At 40.0% G+C, this 25262-nt stretch overlaps 1 protein-coding gene across 1 annotated transcript in view; it reads left to right on the forward strand.

The window, feature by feature from the left end:
- The window catches only part of TBC1D14 (TBC1 domain family member 14), a gene marked incomplete at both ends in the record, with an annotated part of 64647 nt that overhangs the window by 19014 nt on the left and 20371 nt on the right, over window positions 1–25262 (forward strand). The window contains 4 exons of the mRNA XM_079535132.1: window positions 1122–1242; window positions 20536–20654; window positions 23193–23275; window positions 24915–25032. Coding sequence (XP_079391258.1) covers window positions 1122–1242; window positions 20536–20654; window positions 23193–23275; window positions 24915–25032 — 441 coding nt within the window. The remainder of the gene's footprint in view (window positions 1–1121; window positions 1243–20535; window positions 20655–23192; window positions 23276–24914; window positions 25033–25262) is intronic.

The following is a 25262-nucleotide window of genomic DNA, read 5'->3' on the forward strand; positions in this document are numbered from 1 at the left end:
AGCTGTATGCATTGTAGAAGTGTACTTACTCTTGATACTTAGCTTAGACATCAGCTGTTACTGAATTGTGTGATTTCTGTACCTAGCCACCTTGCTCTTATCTTTCAATATGATAATCTGTTCCTGCTTTGGATTTCAAGGTGACTGTACCCTTGTGATACAGAAGCATGTGATCATTAGTGTAAATATAGACACATTTAAGGATAGCGGAGCACATTATTAACTTTAAAATACATTACCATGTACCCTATGCTTGTGTCTCAATTATTTGCCTCCTATTAAACATTTTTCCTCTATTCCCAGCAGTTTGATCTCTGTTGGTCTCCTTACAGTACTGTTTGTGTTAGCTGAGCCAAGGTGACCTGAAAAAATAACTTGTTTTTGTGAGTGCCTTTCCTATTGTGGACTTGTATTCAGCACATTTGGAACGCTGATTTCCCAACCTGCCAGACTTAATGAGTAAGAAACAGTCTGTCCTTGCTAGGGTTGGCCTGTTGGGTGTTAAAGCAGTGATTGTAAGTGAGGAAAAACAGTAGTGCTAGACTGGAAGCAGCTGTGATAGGAAGGTGCTACAGCTGTGTGCTTGTTGAAGAAATGAGAAAACCTTTGTTTTGGTGGAGTAGAGTTAATGTCTGTTCATAGCTGCTTTTAAGGTTATTCAGGAAAACAATCTCTTGTAAAAGCAGATTGAATACAGTAAAAGGCTACTGGGTCTGCAACCTTTTTGTGATTTTCTTGCCAGCAGTCTGCTCTAACAGGTGGGTAGAGAACGTTCACATAGCAAGAGATTTGTTTCTTAGTCTCACTTTACAAGTCTCATAATGAGAGTTGTGGAGGGAGGCTGAAAAAGTAGACAACTTTCAGAAAGTCATAAAAAGCCTTCTTTATCTATTAAAGTGCTTCCTCAGCCAAGTCCATTGCCTAGTATGGTGGCAGTACTGCATAACATATCTCCTGAGGGTGAGAATCAGTCCCTGCCACCACAACAGCAACTAGGATGTGTGGTTGAGGGTGAATAATTGACAAATTATCTATCCTATGTGTTGTAATTAGTTACCTCTTTTTTATTAATCAAACTTTTTCTTTCTTTTTTTTTTCTTTCTTTTTTTTTTTTTTTGTAGGAATTTGTTTACCAGGAGGCAAAATGCAAGATTTGAAAAACAAAATGATGTGGGCTGGAAGTTGTTTGGAAAAGTACCCCTCAGAGAAAACTCACAGAAAGATGCAAAAAAAATACAAAAGGTATTTGCTTTAACTCTGTATTAGGAGTAGCAGTGAATGTAGAATCCAGTTCAGTTTAGGGTCTGTGTACATGACTGTGAAACCTGTTTGTATGAGGAGTTGCACCCAATTTCTTGTGCAATATTGGAGATGGTAAGAGAATATGATTCAGAAGAGTGTGTTTTACGTTGTTACAAAATTGAGTATTCTATGAAAATAATATCATTTTGGTATGAAGCATATAATGAGAGCATTTGAAGTACAAGAATGCATTTTTGTGTTTTTTTTTTTTTTTCTTTTAATCAAACTCGGTAGGTATTTTGAGGAACTTTGTTTTCATTGGCATTTTCCAGCTTTCACTGGTGTTTGAGGGGAAACTGCATTCTTTTGGGGCCTTGGGTTATTTGTGCTTAAAAAGCAATTAAAAATGTATGAACTTGGGGGTACCGTCAACGTGGTGGAGTACCTGAAAGTCCCACTGGAATTCTGGTTTCACCCATTCCTTGTTTTCTCAAGTGCTTGCTATTGGGGGTTGAAATTCTCTGTGTATGGGCCTTGCTGAAAATTCAGTTACTGACTGGAAATGTTGGAAAAATATAATGCCGTTCAGGATAGGCAAATGAAATGTAATTTTTCTTTCATTCCTAGCCCAGAATAGTTCAGAGGGGAATGTGTATTGAAATTGTTTACTGAAGTGGTTCCCTGAACAGAAAAATCTGTCAAAGCTTCACAAACCTCTATGTAGTAAGCTTTTTAGGTCTGTGATTTGTCAAATTTTAGGTAGCTGGTTTTGGATATAGAATTGGGGTGGGAAGTGAAGAGGTTATAAAAACAAACAAACAAAAAAAAAAGAGAGAAAAAGAAAAAGACAGCCTTTCAGGTCATCCCTAGCTTGTCGTAAGGGAATGAAAAATAGGAAAATTCTCTTTTGTGTATCACATCTAAGCTGTGGTGTTCTAGCATTTCTGAAAATGAACAACATATGTGAGGATTGGTTTGACAACAGATGAGTCTGTCTGCATAGCTAATGATGCCTTGCGAGTTAGGAAAAATCAGCTGAAATTCATCTGTGTGGCTGATAATTCCTGAGCTGCTTGCTCTTCAAGAAGAAATACCTTATTCCTATCTTTCTCATTTGTTCTGGGATTTTTGCATTGCATATTGGCTGATGCTTGAGGTTTTTGTATTTCAGTATTGGAAGCTTCATGTTCTCACTTCCTTGTTCAGACCACCTTGGGGATAAAAAGGTGTATATAGAAAGAGATTGCAGAGCTAGAACTTCAAAATCAGCTGCTGCACGTGAAGTGAGAGTATTTCTTTGAAGGACTCTGCTGCTTTATTCAGGGTGAAGTGTTCTGGAATTCTAGTGTCTGAAGTGATTCTTGTTACCTGTAGTTAGGCTGTCAGTTCAAGTGAAGCTGTAGCACCTTTTTGAAGTCATGGTTATGATCAGCCATTATGACCTCATCTACAGCTTGTCTGCAGTCCAGTTTTCACGTATTCATCAGACATTTCTGACAACACATTTGGCCTCAGATTCTAACTGCAGCACTCTGACACCTAACCATGTATTAATTGTGGTAATCACCTTTTCTTTGAATACTGAGTAAATGATTTTTCCAGTAGCTCCAAACTATCTTACATTGCAGTATTCTAGGAATACCGAAAACAGTTTTGGTTATGTTAAATGTGGTTGTTTTGTTTTGTTTTGTTTTTTAAAGCTTTTAAAGACGTGCATGATATGGCAAACAACCATTAGTGAGTTTCTGGCAAGACTGCAGTACTGAAAGAATTGTCCCTTGGATGACAGTAACTCACCTTTCCTGATTTACTTACAGCTTTCCTGAAGCTATTCTTGAAATGTTCAACTTGTGAGATTTGGGTACTGCTGTAATTGATCCAGCCTCACCAGCACCCAAAAGCACAACACCGTGTAGGTTACCTGGCAGATTTATTTGATGTGTCAAAGTAGCACCTTCGTTGCAGAGGTTTTAGCCCACTTGCAGGCATGTTTTTGGCAGCGTGAATTGTGCCCAAAGAACATGAAGATGTGTAAAGGTGGGAGGTGACAGAAAGGCCATTGGAGAAATGCCTGCTGGCCTACAGCCATTCTTTCTCCTTTGTGAATAGAAGGGTACTAGGCCAGAAGAACAGATGCTTTTGTCTCTGTTTCTGCCTTGAGCCATGTATTTTATTTCAAAGGCTGGAAGAATAGATCTTTCAATCACCTATATTGAAGTATTTGGATAAATGTGATGGAATGGAGAATTAAGGGAAGAAGGTGACTGTGATCAAGGTAAACGGTTAGTGTCCTAGTAAAAGATTGTGGTGTCTGCACTTTTTTCCTATGGGGTAGGAAACAAGGTGCCAAGACTGTATTTTTACCGGTGGGTGCTAATTGTCTGCACTTTGTTTGCTTTACTTGAAATCGGACTTATTTCTTTTTTCCTCTGGAAGTGCTGGTGCCTTTCTTGAAGCTCAGTGGAATGGGAGGAGTTACAGCGTGTGAAATTCTCTGTAAATGCTGGGTGTCTGAGAATCCAGTCCTCCGCCCATTTCGCTGTGTGTTGGAGCTTAACACTAAGTATCTTCATCACCTTTATTTTGTGGCAACCATGTTGCGCATGTATGCAGAGTGCTGTTGTGGGAAACGTTGTGGAAGATTCTTAAACAAACCTGTCGTTAGTGCTGTGCTGGGAGTTGTAATGCCCTGAGCCATGGAAGGTAAGAGTAGTTTTTCATTGAATCATGTCAGTTCTGCATATTGAGTGATGCATGGAGAATACTCAGCCCATGTGCAAAGTACCACCTAGGCAGTAGGGACAAAACTTAAGTATTCTTTTAATGTGAACTTGTTTGTACGTTCCAATACACAAGTTTTGGATAAAACCAAACAGGAGGGAGGAAAGGGAGTACCAGTGTGTCTGGCATTATGGGAAATCAAAATGGTTGAGGTCTGTAGTCTGTTGATCTCTTGAGCTAACATAGTGATTTGTAGCTACAATTTTCTGTCACTCTGTGTCATGGAGTTTCTGATTGTGTGACTTAATTGGACGTATACAAACTTGATGTGAATTAGATGTTGCTAATGCGGTCGTGGCCTCAAGTTAACATTGGTATGGCTTTCTGCTCATGATAAACATGATTCTGTCTGACTTCTGTGCGTGCAGGATTACCTGATTTCATTCTCAGTGCTCTGGCAGACTTGCTTCTTAAAGCACTGCTGAGATGATGTACAAAAGAACGGTGTGTTGGCATGCACTTGTAGCCAGCTTCTCGTTGCTTTGCCTCTTGGGTATTCATCTGGATTTATACTGGAGAGATGCTCAGTGCTCTGTTAAAGGGTCTCATGCCAATTTACTAGTGGCAGAAAACTGACAGGATTCTGAGGTTCTGTAACTTGAGGTTCCTCAAGTTTGGGAAAGGGTGGAAGGGAAGAACGTGCCTTCCTCTCCAGCCTGACCCTGTTCTTGCTGTTCCAGTTCTCTCCTGTGCTGGTCTGGACATTAACTGAGTACCTGAAATACTTGTTTGTTAAGTAAAAGCTGTTCCAGTCTTTGGCTGCTCAGACTTGACTTTCTGATTCTTTTCAAGAAAAAAAAAAAAAAAAACAAACATATTTATACCATGGAGTCCTTGTCCTTGAAATTGTTTGTTCAGTGTTGTCTATGTTGTGAAGTACTCAGAAGCCCATAGGCTTAGGACTCAGTCTGTATGGCTACAGAGAGTAGTGTTCCTGTTTGCAAAATGTTGGTCTGAGTTAAAGGTAATATACAGGAAAGATGAAAAAAATTTCATTATGTTTTTTTAATTTTTTTTTTACTTGATTTCCCATTTGATGGGAAAAAAACAACAACAACAACCAAACAAACAAAAACAAACAAAACAAAACCAAAAGAAAACTAAAACCACCCACAAAAAAAAAGCCAACAAACACAAAAATGAAAACTAAGTGGTGTGTAACTTGTTGAGACTATTGAAAGTCCTCTGGATTATCTAAGATGCCACAGAATCACTAACTGTAGTAGCAACTATGGTTATCAGTCCTCTGGTTTAGCATATCTAGGGAGATCAATCTGATCCTACTTGCTTGGTAGGAAGCTCTTTGTGTGCAGGACCTGTGGTAACTGAGTCATCGGGCTGCAGTTTCTCAAGTCAGCTTCTTTTGCTTCTGGACAGACATCAAAGGAATCCTTTGTGCCAGGTCAGCTAATTAGAACCTTGTGACTTCGTTGGTATGTTCGTGGTTCCATCTTTTGATAACTTCATTATATGGATGAAGGATGATTTTTTTTTTTCTTTTCCCAGAAAGAGATGAACAAAGTTAACTGCAAACTTAGGTGTTCTTTTAAAAGGTAGGGATTGTGTTTGTGCATACAGTTTTTAGACTTGTTTAAAGGGAACAACAGCCTTTACAACCATTCTTACTGCACATTGTTCTCATCCTTTAGCCATAGTAATTTCATGTGGGTTTGAAAGAAATGCGTAAGAAAGAAGTTGTAAGGGGTGTGTATGTGTAAAGTACAGGGGAAAAAGAAAGAATAATTGAACTGTGAGGTACTTAAACATCATTTCTAGATCTACCAGCTCTCACTGCCTTCCTCTTTTGAAGTAAATAAATGATGAAAATGCCATACTCTCAAGTTGCAGTGCACAACCTGAATGTTGTTAGTACTTCAGCTGAAGGTAGCTGAACATACACAACTGATCTAGGAACTGTTTGTAAGAAGCAGCCTTTTGTTTTCCTCTGACTTCGACCAAAACAACGATCAAACAGATTTTGTGCACGTAAGCTTCTTCTCAAGTCTTACAAATTCTCCTGTGAATGCACTCATTTATTTGACTACTGAATGGAAGACATGGGGCTGTGCTCCATTTTAATGATGTGGGAATTAAAATCGCTCCACTTAAGTTGGTGTTTGGCCTACCTGTGAAGGCTGACTATAAATGTGAATGTTACTGTTTTGATACAGCATTGTCATAGACCAAGCTTGGGTTGCTTTTATCACCACTGTGAAGTTTTGTATAGATTTTATCCAAGTGAGTATTTTAAAGCTTAAAAGGTGCAAGAATGAGTAATCTCATCTGTGAAATTGTAAGTGCATTTACAGTGGAGGTTTACATAATTAATTTTTTGTATCTATTCTCTTTCGGAATCCTGCCTGAGCAGAACTGGTTCAGCCTGTTGCTTTTGTAATTGCTCTGTCAAAATGCACTGAAAGTCAGATGACAGTTCTTCACTGTGAATAATAAAAGAAGTAAAATTATTTTCCCTTCTGAGTAGGCTACAGGGCTGAACTGTGTGGCCATTATGGCCATTACTTCTTTCCGGAGTGCTTTTCAGAGCTGGTGAAATTAAGAGATGTTAATATTGTATGTTTGCTTTTTTTTTTTTTTTTTTTTTTTTTTTTTTTTTTTTTTTTTTTTTTTTTTTTTTAAGCAGTTTTCTTTGTCGAGAGATTCACTAACAAACTCTTAAAAATGAGATTGTTCAATCTCCACACGTTGTCTCTGCATGTGGTCAGTCTTCAGGAAAGTGACTTTGTAGCTGTGTCCTCAGCTGAAGACATTGCAGCTGTCTTACTCAACAGAGCAGTATAAATGAAATGTAGCGTGTATCTCATTGTGTAATATGAAAATCCATTTTGTAATCAGTGCATAATATTTCCCTCTCCAAACTTTCTGTGCCCCTGTGTAAACAGTTCAATTTAATTTTAACCATGGAAATTCCACTAAGAGCTCAATGGAATTTTGGTATTTTGAGTATCAGCACCAGTAAAATCCAGGATATGAAGCCTTTCAAGTAAACAGTCTTTACTCGTACATTCACATTTAAATATTTTATGAACTCATTTGCTGCCCAGAAGCATTCCATGTTTGAGGTTTTAATGGAAGTTCCACAAGTATAAGAAGTAGCTATACTTTTTAACTTCAATATTGTCATCTTTCCAAACTTAGAAGGGTTTCTATTTTGGAAGCTCTTTCATGGGAAGAGGAGACTCTTTTTCTTTCCCCGTATGGGTAAGGGTTCAAAATTTCTGAGGAGTAAGTGAGGCCATCAATGATGGAAACAGTGTGCCTGCCTCAGATGTAATGGAAAACTACAGTGGTTTATGTGTAACTGTGGAGAACAAATTTGTCAGTGCAGGGCTCTGGGAGCAGACTGCAGCTGTGCAGTAAGCAGAGTGGCAGCACTGGGGCTTTGCAGGCAGCCTGCTCCATACATCTCATTTATTTTGTCCTTATAGCTCCAAGAGTCATTTGAGGCAGCTTGCTTGGCCATGATGATCACGTTAATACAGCACTGTTTCTATTCCATGGTCTGGCAGCACTGTGTTCCATACCCAAACTGTTCAGTTTTTTTCAGTTGTTTGTGTATTTATTATTTTTGTTTCTGAGAGGAAAAAAAAAGATTATAAATCTGTTCTTTTTTGGTGCCAATAGCACAATTTTCTGACTGGGATATATTCAGTTGGAGACATAATGGAGTTTCTTTTTGGAGTGTACCAAAACAAAACAAATCAGCAGGATTTACCAGCTGTGGTTTCCTATAATCGAATTGTGACTGCAAGAGGAATCAATCTTCCTGTTAATCAAAATCAGTTACACTTAAGCAGATCACTGGGCAGGGTAAGATGAAGTGCAAGTGAGCTCTTGAAACAGACTGTGTGGAGTGCTTGCGGTGTAGGTGATGCTCTTTTTTGTGGAGTGAGTTGTTAAGCTCCTAACAGTACTGGAAGAAAAACTTGTATAAGCTGATGTGGGTGAGGTACCATTCAAGTTAATTTCAATTTTACTTTTTTAAACTGATTTATGAAGTCACTTTTCTCAAAATCAGTTTTCTGGCTTTGATCTGTTAAGTGAAAAAGAATAACAGCACTTTGCAGGAGTTACTGGAAGAAATTACTCCAAGTCGTGCCTTAGCCAGACAGTGAAGAGAGCTGGTGCTGAGGGCAGTGTATTTTATCCTGGCACCAGGAAAAAAAAGAAGTGTGCTGAGAGCACTGACTTGTGCTGCGTGGAAGTTCTGTGCAGCTCCAGGTGCAGGAGCATTCCAGATGTGTGCTGTGTGCCACGTGCAGGGCTGCCACCGCATGTCCCGCTTCCTCTTGGCCTCTGCTGATGGGTGACAGTTGTCTAAAAATACATAGCTTTTCTAAATGCTTATCTTACCCATTTTCTCTGTGCTCAGATAGTTTGTTCAGAGCCTTCTGAGCAGGAAGTAGATGGTTCAAACCAACTTCTGCAGGAGCTTGATCTGCTGCTTTGGGTAACTGCTCGTAGAGGTTGTCTACACATGGATCACTGGATACATCGTTGTGACTGATGGCTAAAGCTGCTAAAGGTGCAGAGGATGCTGTTAGCATTTTATTCACACTGTAAAGTGTTCTAAGCTATGAACTGTCTAGTATATTTTTTCTGTTGCACAGTACAAGTCGGAGGGTATAAGTGAGTCATTTCCTGTCTTGTCTTCCTCTGGGCTCATTTCTGCATGTCACCCTGGAAGGCAGGATTTAGATCTGTTGTGGTGTGACTGAGTTCATTCCTTAAAAAGAAGAAAGCACAACTGCAGTGCTGCCTCGTTGATTTGAAGCTAACTTCTGTTAGCTGTTTGGGAGGCTGGAGTTAGATGATTTTTGAGGCCCCTTCCAGCCCGATCCCTTATATGATTCTGTGCATACTCTTGTGGCTGTCTTTAGAAATAGAAGTGTAAATCCAGATTTTCCACTTGAGAATTACACCTGCAAAACTTGCAAGCTGCCTTAATGCACTGCTGTTTTCCTTTCTTTCTAATCCAACTCAAAACATTTTTATTTTATTGATTTATTAATTTTTGTGGCATTATATGAAATTAAATAAACAAGAGGTACCGGTTTTGTCACTTAGAAAACCTAAAATATTTTTTTGGACAAGGAACCTAGAGAAATGTACTGAAGAGATTGTTCTGCTGTTCCAGTGGGCTGTGTTACTGTACAGCGTTGCTCTTGTCCTGACTTGAAAATTACTTGCCTCAAACAAATCTAATATTATATTTAAACTGATAAAGTAAGGGTAATAGCTTCATCCATAGTAAATGAAAGGGTAATTTAATCCTACAGCAGAAGGGTTGTTCCTGAGTATTTTAATAATAAAAGAATGTAATGCAACCCACCCAGGTATCATAATCTAGCAAACTGTCCAGCTGCCTCAGTGCTTCTTTTTAATGCTCCCGGAACCTCTTTCCTTGTGTTATGGAAGTACATGTTAGGAGCAAGAAGGTAATAGAAAATAACAGGCTTTGAGTATCAGTTACAGCAAACTAAAAAGTGTTTTATTGAAAGGAAATAGGGTTTGGTAGATTTTCTTTTTTTCTCCTCCTCTTTAGTTTTAAGGCCTTTGTTTTAGTTTCAGCACTCAGAAATTCCTCATATACTGTCTTAGTCACAACACTTGGAGGCTTGAGGGATCTAAAATAAATCTAACATGATGTTTGAGGATAAGTGTTTGGCTTCCTGGAATAAAGATACTGGGTGGGTAACGGTGTAAGCTTTGTTGGTTATGGCTGTTAAAATGTCAATTTGCTATTCTTTATTAAAATGTCCATTTTAATGCCAGTGCTGAGTTTTAGGGGAAATTGGTAAGTTTAAAATTGTCTAATGGAATCATGAAGTTTGTCTTAATTGAAATAGTTCTTTTGTAGCCTACTCTGATACTTAACGTTAGGTGGAATGTACACTCACAGAATGCAACATTAGTTTTAAGTGCGGGAGGCCACAAAGCGTAGGAAAATGCTTGTGAAGTACATAGGTGAAGTACATTGATAGCTCTTCTTACCCTCACAAGTTCAAGGCCAGGGAGAACAGCTTTTCAGAAGACCTGGTATATATGTGGAAGCTCATTCTCATTTATTATTAAATAAGAATCCAGCACATAGCTGGCATTTGTCTCATAGTGTCTCATAGTGCTTAAACACCGGCATCTTCGTGTAGCCAGGAAGTTGTTTGTTTGTCTTTTTTTTTTTCTATGTAGTAACCTTGGAGTAAAAATAGAATTATGTAGAGAAAGAGTATAGAAATACTGGTGTGTACTTCTGAATGCTGCATCAGAGAAACACCTGGCGAAACATGACTGCATATTGAAGCTGGAGATAAGTCCTTGAAAGCAGACATGTTAGCCTCTGAGTATTATAAACAAATATCTTAACAGGAGACTGGAACTTGAGTTGCTAGAATGTGAAACTAATTGAGAAGGCTTTGCTAGACTTCAGTATGTTATTTTTTTATTAAACAGAACTGAGCTCCCAAGAAACCTAATCCAGAGGTTCTCTTTGTTTCTTCTCCAGTTTATACATTTCAAGCTTCATCTTAAATTAAAGAATGGGGGCAGGGGGAAAAGAATGAGAGTTGTGAAAGGCCAACTCTTTCCATGCTCACTAGCAATAACAAACAAAGCTGATGTTCTTTGGCTTTGCGGAGTGAAAGGAATTCCTGTGTGTGTTCTTGGAAACCTGGAGGGTACAGATGTACGAATGTAGAAAAACAAAAACACCACACCAAACTGGTACTTTTCTTAGGTGTCTTTCTGAAGAAAATTTAGGAGAATATTTCAAGCTTTGTAGTCTCGTTCTCCCCCCCTCTTTTCTGGATACTTGACCTTATTTATCCACATGATTCTATTACACATTTTTAGGTAGTAATTTTTTTTTTACTATGTTGTGAAGCTGTCTCTCTAGCAAGTCAGTGCAAATAGTGTCATGAATGCTGAAGCTTGGAAATAGCCATCAATTTAAGCTAGACTATGCAGCTATGTTACCTTCCTTTATGTGTTTTATTTATACTAGTGAATGATTTTTAAAAAGTCACAATCTCTTCTCATCAAAACCAAATCTTTAAGTTACAAAGATGATATTCACAAAAATTTATATGTTGATATAGGTTTTTGTTTAAAAAAAAATATATATATATGTGTATATATATGTGTGTGTGTATATATGTGTGTGTGTGTATATATGTGTGTGTGTGTATATATGTGTGTGTGTGTATATATGTGTGTGTGTGTGTGTGTGTGTGTGTATATGTGTGTGTGTGTGTGTGTGTGTGTATATGTGTGTGTGTGTGTGTGTGTATATGTGTGTGTGTGTGTGTGTGTATATGTGTGTGTGTGTGTATATGTGTGTATATACATACAGAATATACAGAAGTCTTCCAGGCAGTGAAAGATGATGTGAAAAAGAAACTTGCATTAAGCATGTAAGAAACTGTCACAAGTAGCTGCTTAAAGGGCAATTTCAGGGATCAGACCAATGAACACAGATGTTGAAAATGATGTGAAGAAGTTTTAGAGCAGTAGTAGACTTATTGCCTTGCTTTTCTATCATTTCAAAGGGCAGATAAGTATAAACTTGAAAAAGTGAGAGATTGTTAGAAATGCGCAAATCTTGGTGAGGTGGCAGTATAGAAATCAGTGAGAGGATTTAAAAAGGGAGGTGAAAGTGGAATATGCTTCTAGCAAGGTGCCTTTTCTCATGCCGATTTGGTGCATGTGCTGAGAGCATACACAGAAACACAAGCCTGCACATACTTACCTATACAGACAGCTGCTTGCAAACGTTAAAAGAAGAGCTGATTTATGCTCACCTGAGTGTCTCAACATCATAATAATATGCGTTTGTATGCATTCCTGGCTCATTTTTATGTTGTCTTGAAAAGTGGAAGAATTTGAGGTCTTATTTGTAACTGAATAGAGAACTTAAAAGATAAAATATCAAATTCCTGTGACTCCTTTTCTATATCCTAAAGTTGACCTGGTGCTTTGGCCATTTCACTGTCACCTTGAAGCTGATGTGACTTAAGAATACTTTCTTTTTTTCCATGTCTTGCTCAGAATGAGGGAACAGTTCTTGCTACGGGCCGGACTGAAGAGCATGTAATTCGAAACGAGATGGGAAAGATAAGTTTTCTTCTGCAGCACCAACACTTCAGCACTAATGTGAAATCTCAGAAGAAAACGTTGTTGAAAGTTGCTTTGGAAGGGCACGGTGCTAAGGCTTTACAGTAAATTGAGTTGGAGAGATGAGTGAGTGGACAGGTTGTTTGTTTATTATTTTTATTTTTTAAGCTCTGTATCCAGTGTACTCCCAATCCCTAGCAGTAACATTTCAGGTACATACTGAGAAGAGGCGTTGATGGTGTTTTATTTTGTAGCTGTTCATTAAAAAAGTAATCAAATAACCATTTAGCATGTATTCTCTTGTTCAAGCACTTGTTTGATGCTTGCCCTGCTGGAAGCTGTTCTAGCAGATGTTTCCGCTCGGTTGATACTGCAGTGTATCAGATGGTATCAGTATATAGGGAAACTGCACGTTTGTATATGCAGATTAAATTACATCCTTTTCAGTGTTCTGAAGTAGTAGGAGTTCTTTTGGTTACAGTGACTCATACTGGAGTCACTTACAAGAGTTTGCTTCACAATCTGGCTACAGATGCCAGACAACAATGAAGAGCTGTTATTAAACCACATAGTGCATAGGTGTGTTTTGTCTTTTTTAAATCGTCCTTCAAATATAGGGGAGTGGTCTGGATTTTTTCCTTCCTTTTTTTTTTTTTTTTTTTTTCTTTTTTTTTTCTTTTAAGCATGTAACCGTATGATTCAAAAAGCACTTACATAATCAGATATAGCAGAAATGAAACATGAACCCCAAGGGCAAAAGCCATCTGATATGTAGCATATTGCCTGAGAGGCTCTTAAGAGCAAACTCACTCTTTCTTGGGAGACCTAAATTGACTGTATGTAGACTTGGATTTTAAATTTTCTTTAACTCAATGTTCCTCAAAATACAATGTCAGGGAAGTTAATATTTGTAAAAATGGCTAACATGGTCCAATGGAAAGAGAACAGGTCTGCAGTGTAGCTTCTATGAGGGTTGCTCTGAAGGTAGCACCTCCTTCTTTATGATGTCAGCCCATGACATCAGAGGCAGATGTTGGTGGTATACCAGTAGAGGTCAAACCTTCCTGCCAATATTCTGTTACATTTTGTTGCTGTGTGACAGATGGCTGCAGAGTGGCAGTCAGACAGTGGCATCTGACACAAGCACGTTTGAAGCAAAGGTGTGTCATTCCTTCATGAGGAAAAAATTGCTTGACATTCCAGTGAATGTCAAGTGATGCTTGGTGAACACTGATGGAGAACCAAACAGTGAATATGAGCATAGTGAGACAGGGAGTGGTATGTTTCAGTGATGACAACAGCAACAGCTGCATGAAAGACAAGCCATGTTTCAGACAGCCGTGCAGATCTTTATGTGTATGGCGTGCAAACTCTTGTTTATTGCTGGCAAAAATACACAGCTAGTGGTGGTGGCTATGTTGAAAAACAGTGTTTGGTAGCTGAGAATATCGAAGTGTTATTGTGTTCTTTGTATCTGTTGTAGTTTCCATGGAAATAGATAGGAGGTATTACTTTTGGAGCAGTCTATGTAGTTCTCTCATTACCTTTTAGAATAGATGTGTACTATTGTATTCGTACAAATTCAGTGTGATTGTGTGGGACCAAATCCCCCTATAGTCTGTAATCAGAAGGGAGAAGCTTTTCAGGAAATAATGGGGGTAATTTCACAGCACTTGAAATTATGCCTCTAAGTTGGTGGTGTGAGGATTTCCTTGTGTGAATTGGCCGTATCTCTTACCCTTAATTTGCTGAAGCGTTCCTAATTTGTTAAGTATGGAAGAGAAAAATATGGTAGTACTAAAGATGAAAAGGATAATGTGGTAAAAAATGCACATAATGTGATGTGCAGACAAGTTCTCTCATCAAATGGCTGTCTTCTGCTGTGGTATTCTTATAACTTAAGGGACTTAAAAATGTGTATAAGTGGGTAGAAAAGCAAGTGGAGCTGGTGGTTCTTGAACCATGGCTGAGTCACAGAGTAGCCAAATCACTCTGGTGAAGTCTGCGGGTTTGGTGTGCAGTTGATATTTCTCAGGTTATCAGATCTCTAATAAACTAATTACATTTCAGAACAGTTCTGCTACTCTTTTTTGGGCTCACATAAAAAGCTCTCTAATCCTATTAATACTAAACTTCGAAACAATTCTTTGTATTCCTATTTGTATTCTGTTAAATTTGAAGGATGTTCTCATAATCTGATCTTTGCCTGAGGTATTAGTCTTCTGAAGTTCCCTTTGATTACTGTAATAGTTTATTGGTCTGCTGGTTTCAGTTCATCTTCTGAAAGTCCTGCTGCTCGTTCCTTTTCCTGTGTAACAGTTGTTTGTATGCAGGCAGTTACATTGCCCTGTAGCAAAGCAGATCCAGAAGTCTAACTAGAGTAACCAGACTGATGCAATAAAACAAAAGATTCATTTGTAGCAGAGTCAGTTCCCCAAATTAATGTGCTGTGTGGTAGCACAAATTCTTATCAGAGGCGATGGAGAATTGGTGTGAGGTGCTGGAAAGGGTGGAGGGCAGTGATGTTCTGGGTGCACACCAGCTTAGATCCATCTGCTAAAGTACTTCATAATAAAAGGAGAGAGACTGCAGGTGGATGTAGCAGGAAGCTATGAAGCAACAAAAGGGGAATGCCGAAGCAGTATTTTGGTAGCAGTCAGACTCAAAAACCAAGAAAAAAAAACTGTTTGGCTCGTGCAATTCTGGTGTGATTCCTATCTTGTAAGCTGGAAGAGGCAGGAATTCCAGTGGGAAAATTATCGTGCAATTCCAGCTTGTGCATAACTTGCCTGAGTAGCCTCAGGTAATCTTAGAATTGTGGCAGCCTAAAAATAGAGCTACCATACCTCTATGTAATCAGTGGTAATGAAGTGAGTTACGGAGCGTACTTAGTTTCACCCCACAGAAGCATCTCCCAGTTCCACCAGGCTGCACTTTCTGTATTTTTTTTATTTTTATTTTTTTGTGGAGACAGCTGATGTCTGTTTCCTTGGAGATTTGCAGCATTGTTCCACTTTCAGTACATGAAACTAGAAGGGCTTACAACGGATGTATTGTCCACCTCACAGTCTGAAGTTGTTTCTGTATTAATAGTTGTACTTTTACATAAATGTTTTTTGATGTGTGATAATTGACTGCTTTGGACAGCTTATGAGGAGAAACAGCATTTGGGGCTGTGGTGCTTTACGTGAGCTCAGTTGACAGCGTTGTGATGATTGTCCATGCTCTGACACCAGACATCTGTTACCATCTGGACCATGAGCCAGCACTGTGCTCTCGTGGCCAAGAAGGCATCCTGGGATGTATGAGAAAGAGTATGGATAGTAGGTTGAGAGGTTCTTTCCCCTCTACTCTGCCCTGTTGAGTGGAGTGTCTCCCTTGTGAGGAAAGGCTGAGGAAGCTGGGTCTCTTTAGCTTGGAGGAGACTGAGGGGTGACCTCATTAATGTTTATAAATATGTGAAGAGTGAGTGTGAGGAGGATGAAGGCAAGCTCTTCTCAGGATGTCCAATGATAGGACAAAGGGCAATGTGTGCAAGCTGGAACATAGGAGGTCCCACATAAATAAGAGGAAAAACTTCTCCACGGCAAGGGTAACAGAATACTGGAATGGGCTGCCCAAAGAGGTTGTGAGATCTCCTTTGGAGACATTCAGCAGCTACCTGGATGTGTTCCTGTGTGACCTAATCTAGGTGTTCCTGCTCCAGCAGGGGAATTGAACTAGATGATCTTTTGAGGTCCCTTCCAATTCCTGACATTCTGTGATTCTGTTGATTGGTGGTGGTAGGAGTGAGGCGGAGATACTTTAACACAAACGAGCTGTCCCTCATTTGGTGTATTATTGCTGCCTCAGGATTTGATGGCAAGCTGCAGGTTGAAAACATTAAGCTGATAAAACATGCAGCAATTCCAAACATCATAAAATTGTTTTGAGTTGTAGGAACCCTTAAGGGTCGATATTTGCAACAATATTTAGTTTGAAACTGTTCGACAGAATTATAGAATCACACAGGATTGCAGGGGTTGGGAGGGACCTCAAGAGATTGAGTCCAAGCTCTAGCTAAAACGGGTACCCTACAGCAGGTTGCAGGGTAAGCGTCCAGACATCTCCAAAGAAGGAGATTGCACAGCTTCTCTGGGTAGCCTGTTCCAGTGCTCCATTGCCCTTACCGTAAAGTTCTTCCTGTGTTCAAGTTGCTCTTTGTCCCATTGCTGTACACCACTGAGAAGAGCCTGGCCTCATGCATTTCTTTCCCACCTCCCTTGTAAACTTTAATCAGGTATTCCCTCAATCTTCCCCAGGCTGAGCAGACCCAGGTTACTCAGTCACTCCTCATATGGGAGATGCTCCAGGCCCTTAGTCATCTTTGTTGCTCTTCACTGGACTCCTTCAAGAAGGGCCTTGTCATTTTAAACTGTGGAGCCCAGTTGTCCTGTCACAGCAGCCCCTGCTGCTGGCTCCGGCCTTTCTTACAGCCCCTTTTCAGACACTGAAAGGGTGCTCTCAGGTCACTTCTGATCTGTCTCCAGCCTGGACAGCCCCAGCTCTCAGCCTGTCCTCACACTGAGGTATTCCAACCCTTTCACCGTTTTTGTGGCCCAATTTAAGAGAAAATAAGGAGAATTAGTAGAAATTCTCAGAAGCAGGATGCTTAAGCAACTTCTGTTGTATTCAGGGTATCCGTGCTGCTCATTCTGACTCAGGGTCGGGCCTCGGTGAAGGCCACGAGCGGCGTGAGGTCCCGAGCACCGGGGCGAGGACCGGCTGCAGACGCGGGGATAACGGCACGGTCCGTGTCTGTAGACCTTGTGGAGCTGCCCAAAGAGGGCGGACAGCAGCAGCGAGGCCGCCCGCAGTTTCCTTAGGCCCACTGCTAAGTGTGCGCGTCCCGCTGAGGCGGGAGCCCGCCGGCCGGGGAAGCGGGCGTGGAAGCGACGAACTCGGCCGGGCCCGCCCCGCAGCCACGCGTGCTCAGGCAGCGCTGGGCGAGAGAGAGAGAAGCGATCGGCCGCGGCGGCTCCGCAGCTGATTAGCGGGGCTGGCGGGGCGGGGCGGGCGGCCCGCGAGGCCGTGCGGGCCCGGGCGGCGCCGCGGCGGGGAGCCAGGTCCCGGAGCGGCACGGGCATGGGGCTGCGGCGGCGCGGCCGGTGAGGCTCCGCGGCGTTCATGGTGAGCGCGGCCGGGCGGCCGCTCGGGGAAGAAGAAGGGAAGGGAAGCGAAGCGAAGGGGCGGCGGCGCGGGCAGAGGTCGTCCTTTGGAGCTCACGAGGGGGGTCCGGAGCGGCCGGCGGGGAGAGCCTGCGGAGGTGACGCGGGTCGGGCGTTTCGGGCTCTCCGGCCGAGCCCTGGCGCTTGGCTTTGTTTGGCGTGAAGGCTGCCGGCTGGAGGCGAGTGCCCTCCCACCCCCAGCGCAGCCCAGCGAAGCAGCACGGCAGTGGAGCGGCGCGTGGTTCTCACTGCCCCGTTGCCCGGCGTTCGCATTTCGTGTTCCGCTCCCTTTAAACAAAGAGCACGCGAAGTCGGGTGACCTTGGCGGAGAGCTCCGCGTCCCGCAGCCCGTGCTGCTCCTGCCGGGCAGGGCTGCGGCGCGCACCGAGCCCTGAGCGCTGTGCCTCGGCCCTGTGTGTATCTATCTACAAACACCTTCAGACCTCAGCCCTGCTCCTCTGGCTGCGGCAAACGTGGAGGAAAGCCTGAGCGGTCGCGGTGTTAGGGATGTATTCGAAATCATAAGCGATCAGGTCATCCTGAATCGATCCTGAATGAAGTTAATTTGCATCCCTATTAGGTAAGGCAGCCCTAGTTTCAATACAGGGTTTAAATACAGTTTGTCACTGCAGGAGATTTGAGTCTGGTTTAAAGAAAAATGCTTCAAGTGAGCCATTGTGCGTTCAGCCTATTGCAGTATGCCGGTATGTACAAATGCTTCTGCTTGCCCTGTCAGCAAATACTCTTAGTATGAGTCTGTGGAGGCTTCAATCTGTTTTATTGCTGTGTCCTACAGAATGCTCTCCTCAAAATTGCCTTCTCTTCCTACTGAAGTAGAAGGTCGTTGTAAAGAGCGCTTGTGAGTCTTTTTTAACCTTGCCTAATTCCTGCACAATCTTATCATTTGTATGCAGTGGACGTTTTTATTATTTTTGGCTGATACTGGAAATACTACAAAGGACTTACACTGCTAATCTGATGAAATGAGCCACTCCCATTCTGTGTGCTGCTAGGGCTTCTTTGCTGTAGTCATGCTGAGTAAAACACATGGGTGAATGCTTGCTGAAATGTGGGATTGGCTTTTGCTTTATCCTTTCAGAGCTGTGAATAACTATGCTAACATGGCAGTGCTGTAGCTAGCTACCTGTACTCCAAAATATTCTAAAACAAAGCATCATTAATCAAGAAATTCCTGAAAGATGCTGTTCAGAGCACTGGTCTGGAGAAGTTTGTGCTTAGGTGATTTTAATTTCCAAATAATGGGAATAAAATCCCTGTTGTAACCCAATCTGTAGAGGTTTTTTGCACCTTCTTAAAGCAGTTTTGCTCTGTAACTGTCTTTCAATGAAAGGAGACCTTGAAAATAATTTTCTTACGCAAAAATCAGACTGCTTTTTTGGAATTTCTCACATAATAAGCACTGAGTGCTTGTGTTTTCGTGTCAAGTTGTGTGATGCGTTAGGGAGATCGATATGTGATGATTTCTGCCTTGTTGCAGGCTCTTGCGGATGTCAGCTGGTTTCACTCTCAGGAAAGTGGTAAAAACATCAGGTTTAGGGATAAGGTTTACATTGTTTGGGGAAGCAGTCATATAGGTTATTATTTGGCCATGTTAATTTGTGGAAAATAGCTAGGTCTGTCTCCTAATAGAATAACAACAAAAAAAAAGAATAAGCCTCTCTTTCATCCCCTAAGTGTAGTGGGTGTGCTCCTCTGTCAGTGGAGCAGCCCACCACCCACTGATGGGCACTAAGGTATGCTGATGCACTGTCGCTGTCAGCTGCCTGCGAGGAGTTATTCATGTAAGAACAGTGTCTTAGCATTCTGAGTAAGTGTCTGTCTCAGTACCTTTTCAACTACATTTGTTTGCTTATTTTCTCAGTAGACTTTTTTTAACCAAGAGCTTTGTCGGTATCACTGCTCACTCTAATAGTCAAAGCTACATACTGTTCAGTAGTTTAAATGCTTCTGTTTTGTTGTTGTTCTTTTCCTTGTTTTCAAACAGCTGCCTTGCATAGCAGCATTAACTGGTATTAATGAGGCAGACATTCCAAATTCATGACAGTATTTCCCGTCACAGCAATGCAGGCATCACAGGATTGAATGCTGAGACACTGCCCTGTTCGTAAACAAGGAGGGAGTTCTTCTGCATCCCAAGGGCTTCACAGGACTCGGTCTGCGAGTCCCACAGAACTAACTTGAACTAGAATTGAGTTGGGCAGCATAAAATAGAAGAGTTAATATGGTTCTGCTTTCAACTGTGTGTTTCTGTATTTAAGGAGGAAGAGAAGGGCTTTCTCTTAGTAGTTGACACTCCATTCTGGTTTCTGAATGATCCAGACAGTTTGGTTGTATTTGAGGGGTTGGATCTTTTGCACAAGGAATTTTTTTTTACATAACTGGCAGGTTAGGTTGACAGAAATCAGTACCATGTGAAGGAGCTGTTTGTGCTGGCAGGAGAAAGGGGGAAAGAAAGGCTGGTTGGAACACCTTTCACAGTGCTCAGTTATAACGCTTCATTTTTAAAGTACTATGTGCAATTTTTATTTTTTAAATAGAAATGGTATAAGTAAGCTATATTAGAAAGAAAGTGTCTTTTGGAAATGGCAAAATTGGTGAAGTTTTATTTAAAATGTCATTGATATCCCAAACACAATGTGACGTTACGCTTTGTTATGATTTAGGATTGTTGTACTTCAAGGCATTATAGGAACTGTGATTTTAAACCCCAAAACACTCCTCCCCAGCCTCTGGTGAGACACTGAAAATAAGCTGAGAAGGAGAAATCTCACAATGAGATGTTAAGACAAGAAGCCTATGGTAGCTTTTGGCTTTGATTTGAAAACAGTGTAGATAAAAATATTGAATAGATCTTTTTCACACCTCAGGTAGCGTGTGCTGTTTCAAAGCTTGTTCTTAGCGGTATTTTATAAGAGCTTCCAGACAGAGGAACTTAAAATTAGAAGTAATGAAGGTAGATATGGGAACTCACTTTTGAACTTAAATTTTAACATTGTTTTCAGTTCTGAGTTGACTCAAGCTGAAAAGCTTAAAAGAGATTGCAGTTGGGCAGAGATTCAAGAGCATTATCTTGGTGTCTTTTATTGACCCTGTTTAATTCTCCCGAGCATCATTTTGGTGTTCTCCACTTTTGTAACTTGTCCTTTGTCTTCTCTAGGAATATGAAGAAAAAACTGGACGAGCTCACAGACCTCTCTCTCCTAAGCAGAATGTGAGGAAGAATCTTGATTTTGAGCCACTCTCCACTACTGCACTTATTTTAGAGGACAGACCAGCGTAAGTTTTGGGAAACATCACAGCCCCTTCAGAATGGGGCTAGCAAAGCTGCTCTTACTGCGTGGATTTGATTGCTCCAGTTCAGACAGATGATTTTAAATCTAAATACTTTTGTTTCAGGTTAATGAATATGCAGGTGTGATGGTTATGAGGAAAATTATTCAAACTTACTTTAAAGAAGTAATTTTATAGTAAAAACATTTTTTGAGCTTTAGTTTTGAATAATTCTAAACACAAGGAATTTTTATTTTCCCTTTGAGAGCATAAAGATAAGAATGAAGCTGGTATGAGCTAGAGAAATTGAGAAGCAAGGATAAAGTATCTTTGTTTGCGTGGAGAAAGATCAAACCCATATAAATAATGAAATGATATAATGATTGTTCTGCAGTGGAATCAGCATCACGTGATAAAGGTTGTCAGGAACTCAAGTTCTTTGGTGCTTGTGTTTCAGTAATGAGATTATTGCATGTGCAGACTAACTCTAGAAAGATTTATTTGTACCTGTTCTCATAGTTTTTTACCCCCGAATTTCACAAATCCAGTTGCATTTAGTCAATTTGTGGACAGTATCAAGTCTTGCAGACATGTTGTCTGCATTTTTAATAGAGCAGTGCATTGATACAAAGAACTGGCATAACGTGGTATATGTTTTCATGAATAAATGTACACCAAAAAATCCTCCTATCAAACTAGTTTAGTTGTAAGGTCATTTAAGACACTTTTTGGTTGGCTGGTAGACTGCAAGATTTCTCGGTACCCCCAAAACAACCAGTGAGGAATTATTTGTAATAGTAAGTTTTCTTGTGTACAGCTGGAAGCAGTGCATACTGGCTTATTTGTTTTAAATAAAACTTGTCTCTTAAAATCATTCTTTATGTGGCATATTCTGAGACACAGTAATCAGATTGATTCAATTATGGGACATTACCGGATAACATTCAGATTTTACTTTTTTCCTAAGAAAAGTTGTTGTTTTTTTTTTTTAAATTGTAGACAGTTGAATCATGATTTCTTCCCTCTAATAGAGGAAACTGAGCAACAGTGCCAACCTCTAATGAATCTCTGTAAAGAGCCTTTTTTGTTGGTTTTTTTTAGTTGGCTTTTTTTCCCCTACCTATTAGGCTTCAAGTAATTTCTTGTTGATTGTCTGCGAAAATAAATACATAAATAAATAAAGACTTCCAAGAAATGCAGTGAGATTTTATTTCCAAAAGAGCCATTCTTGGTTTTGGTCTCACTTGTAGGGTTTAGGTAAAGCTCTAAGGAAAAAATCAGTTAATATTTTGTAGTTTCTGTAGCTTTAACTGGACAGTGTTGAATCTCAATAGATACATCTTGTCACTTATGTGATGATGTCATTAAGAGAAGGAACAAATAATTTCAGTTGCGAAGTTCAAATTGGTAGAATTTGAATCATTTCTTCTGGTTTTCTGTTCCAAACTTCCCTGCACTCACACCCTTTATAAGGATTTTGGATTTATGAAAAGGAGCCAGTCAGCTTACTTAAGTGAAACTGGAAAAAATCATTCTTTATGGGTAACAATTACATTGATGTGCAAATCAATTTCTTGTATTCTTGTTACAGTCTTGATTCTTAAAAACATTTGTAGGTGTGTAGCATATGGCTCTGCATGCTTTACAGGTAATGTGATTATGTAAATAGTAAAACATGCTGCTATTGATGATGTCTGCATTGACAGCTAGAAGCTGCCTTATGTCTGAGACTGTGCAGGAGTACACACATTAATTTTTGTGTTTCTTTTTTATTAACTAAAGTTATTAACTGCCCTAGAAATACGATACAATGATGAACAAAATACTTATTTTCTGTTTTGATGTTTTGGTGATCCTATAGTTGCACGAGATACATAGTGATTATGTTAATTATTAATATTAGCTAAAGTTAGTGTGATCTGATACAGGAGCATGTGTATTGTATGGTAGAGATTTTACTTTAATCACTAATAGAAAATGGCTGCGTTGATCTCAGTGAGTGGAAAATGCACAGAATGGCTACTGCTTGTTGCTGTAGAAGTGAGGGGAGGGAGTTAAGCTTTCTAAAAGAGAAATGGGGTCTCTGAGAACAGAAGGAGGAAGCTGGTGCAGCGAGCCATTACTGCATGAGTGAAGAAAGCTGTGGATGTAGTCCTTAAGTGAGGTATGCAGTGAGTGAATAAGGTCTTTATCTGTAGTGCTCAGTTTAAAGTAAAACTACCAGCTAGTTATGTACCACTATATCCCTTTTATTTATGAAGATTAGTGTGTGGCTTCAGTTGGTTTAATAATAAAAATGCTGAAATTGCTGAACAGAAGGAAATTGCTCAGCATATTTTGTGTATAAAAGTACTCATAGCTGTTCAAGTGTTCTTTCCTTCTCTTCCGCTGACTCTGGCAAAAAAAATCTTTCCAAGAATCTGTTGGACTACTCCTTAATCAAATATTTTGGTGTTGGGCAGCATTATGCTTTTCTTTTAGAAGTGCCTAGAATTGTTGTTAGATGGATGTGGCAACTTGAAATACTGCTTCTTTTAATTTAAGGAACCTCCCAGCAAAACCAGCAGAAGAAGCTCAGAAACACAGGCAGCAGTACGAAGAAATGGTGGTTCAAGCAAAAAAAAGAGGTGATGGAATTTCTTTTCTTCAGAAGAAAGCAGTAAAGTTAATGGCTGTTTCTAAGCTTGAAATATACTTATGTCATTCAGTTTTTCTGTGTCATGAGGGATTTGTACTTCCCTTCAAAGAAGAATCAATCCAGAAAAGAGAGAAAGACAAAAGTAGTTTCATTAAAAAGCCCCAAGAGTTTAGTTTTAAATAACTAAAAATATGTTAGAGTTTTATTCCAGGAACAATTTATTGAGGCTGTGGTACATAAGTACGTGTAGTTTCAATGCAGGAAGTGCAGTAATTTTATTTGATAATCAGTCTCTCACTTAAAATTTACATCTTTCCTCAGGTTTTGCTTCTCATTTCTTGTCTGGCTTCACAGCAGTGTCTCAGTAGCACTATACTGCTCACATCAGGTGGAGCTGATTGCAGTGGTTTCTTGCAGATTATTTTGTACTGTCTCAGCCTTCTAATAAAACCAATCATTGCAGTGATAGGAAATCTGGACGCATGGAAGTTGTGTGTAGGAGGAGAGCTTCTGGAAATACTGTTTTTCCAGCTCGTCTAAGCTATATGAAGCAGTGGGAAAGTGGCACGAACTCAGGACTTTTCCTTGCTTTCTACAGTTGTCATTTTAATTAAAATATTCCATTGTAGTTTTGGTGGGAAAGTTCTTCCTACCCTTTCTTGTGTCACTATCTTGTGTGTCTTGTGTATATATCTTGTGTGACTTGTGTCACTGTCTTGTGTTTCTCCGTGTCACTATGTTCATGTAGCAGGTAGTGGTCCAGAGAAGACTCTCTCCTGCTGTGCACATACAGTAGGTGGTTTGGGAGAAATGGAGTGATGCTCAGGTTAGGCAGTGGGCCAAGCTTTTCTGCTGTCTTCACTAGATGAGAGTATGTGATTCTATCAGATAAGTACCTCCAGAAAAACAAAAAACATTTTGCCTACAACCTCTGCAGGTGAACGACTTGGCAGAGTAATGTGTTGTGTAGAGGTCAGGAAATCAAAGTGTGTAAGCACTGTTTTTGTTTAGAGAAAAATGTGTCTGTGTTTAAAACAGACTTAGAGAGAAGTTATATCAAAGCCAGAGGTTCGTGGAGGCAGTTGGTGTGGTTCAGCCCCAGCTTCTGTTGTGCTTTAAAGTGAACCCAACAAGTGGTGTTGTGTTCATTCCAAAGAATGTGGTGTGTGGCATCCTGCAATTAGTTTTCCTTGCCAATCAGCACTTGCCCATATTGTAGGCTGTGTGTGCTCACACACAGACAGGTTCTGTATTTCCACTGTGAATCTCTAAGTGTCTGCTGATGTCTGTTAAATCACATTTAACAAATTTGTCTGTGGAACAAACAGTAGTTGATGATGCAATAAAAGAAGCACTGCATGGTAATGCAAAGATGTAAAATACATTTAAACTGAACATGAAAAATGTAGGATTTTATTCTGGGAGTTTTCAGTTTGTAGATTTGTGATGTAGAACATTTAGAATAACCATACATTAAAATTTTAGAATTGGAATAGTCTGCTGGAAATGTGGATGTATGTAAGGTGATTTTACATGGCTATGTAGTCATGAATAGCCAACTTTCTTTTTTTTTTTCCTGATTTTTATTAAACTAAAAATAAATAAATAAATAAATTGCTTTCCTGCAGAGCTTAAAGAAGCCCAGAAGAGAAAGAAGCAACTGGAGGAACGTTGCAAGCTGGAAGATAGCATTGGCAATGCTGTTTTAACTTGGAACAATGAAATCTTGCCCAACTGGGAAACTATGTAAGACAGTATGTTACATTGAGTTTTAATTAAAACTCTTCTATATCCTGAAGAGAAGTTACATATTTAGCAAGTGTAATTTTAAATGGTGTTGGTAACTTTTGTTTGAAAGTCATCTTCACACAGTGACAAAGATAGTGAGTAACATAAGTTTCATTAGTTTGATAAGGTGATAAAAAGTAATGCAGTTCTAATTCTCATTGTTTGGTCTTCAGTGGGAATTGGAGATA

This window comes from Tetrao urogallus (genome assembly GCF_951394365.1).
Source record: "Tetrao urogallus genome assembly, chromosome: 4".
NCBI classification, from domain to species: Eukaryota; Metazoa; Chordata; class Aves; order Galliformes; family Phasianidae; genus Tetrao; species Tetrao urogallus.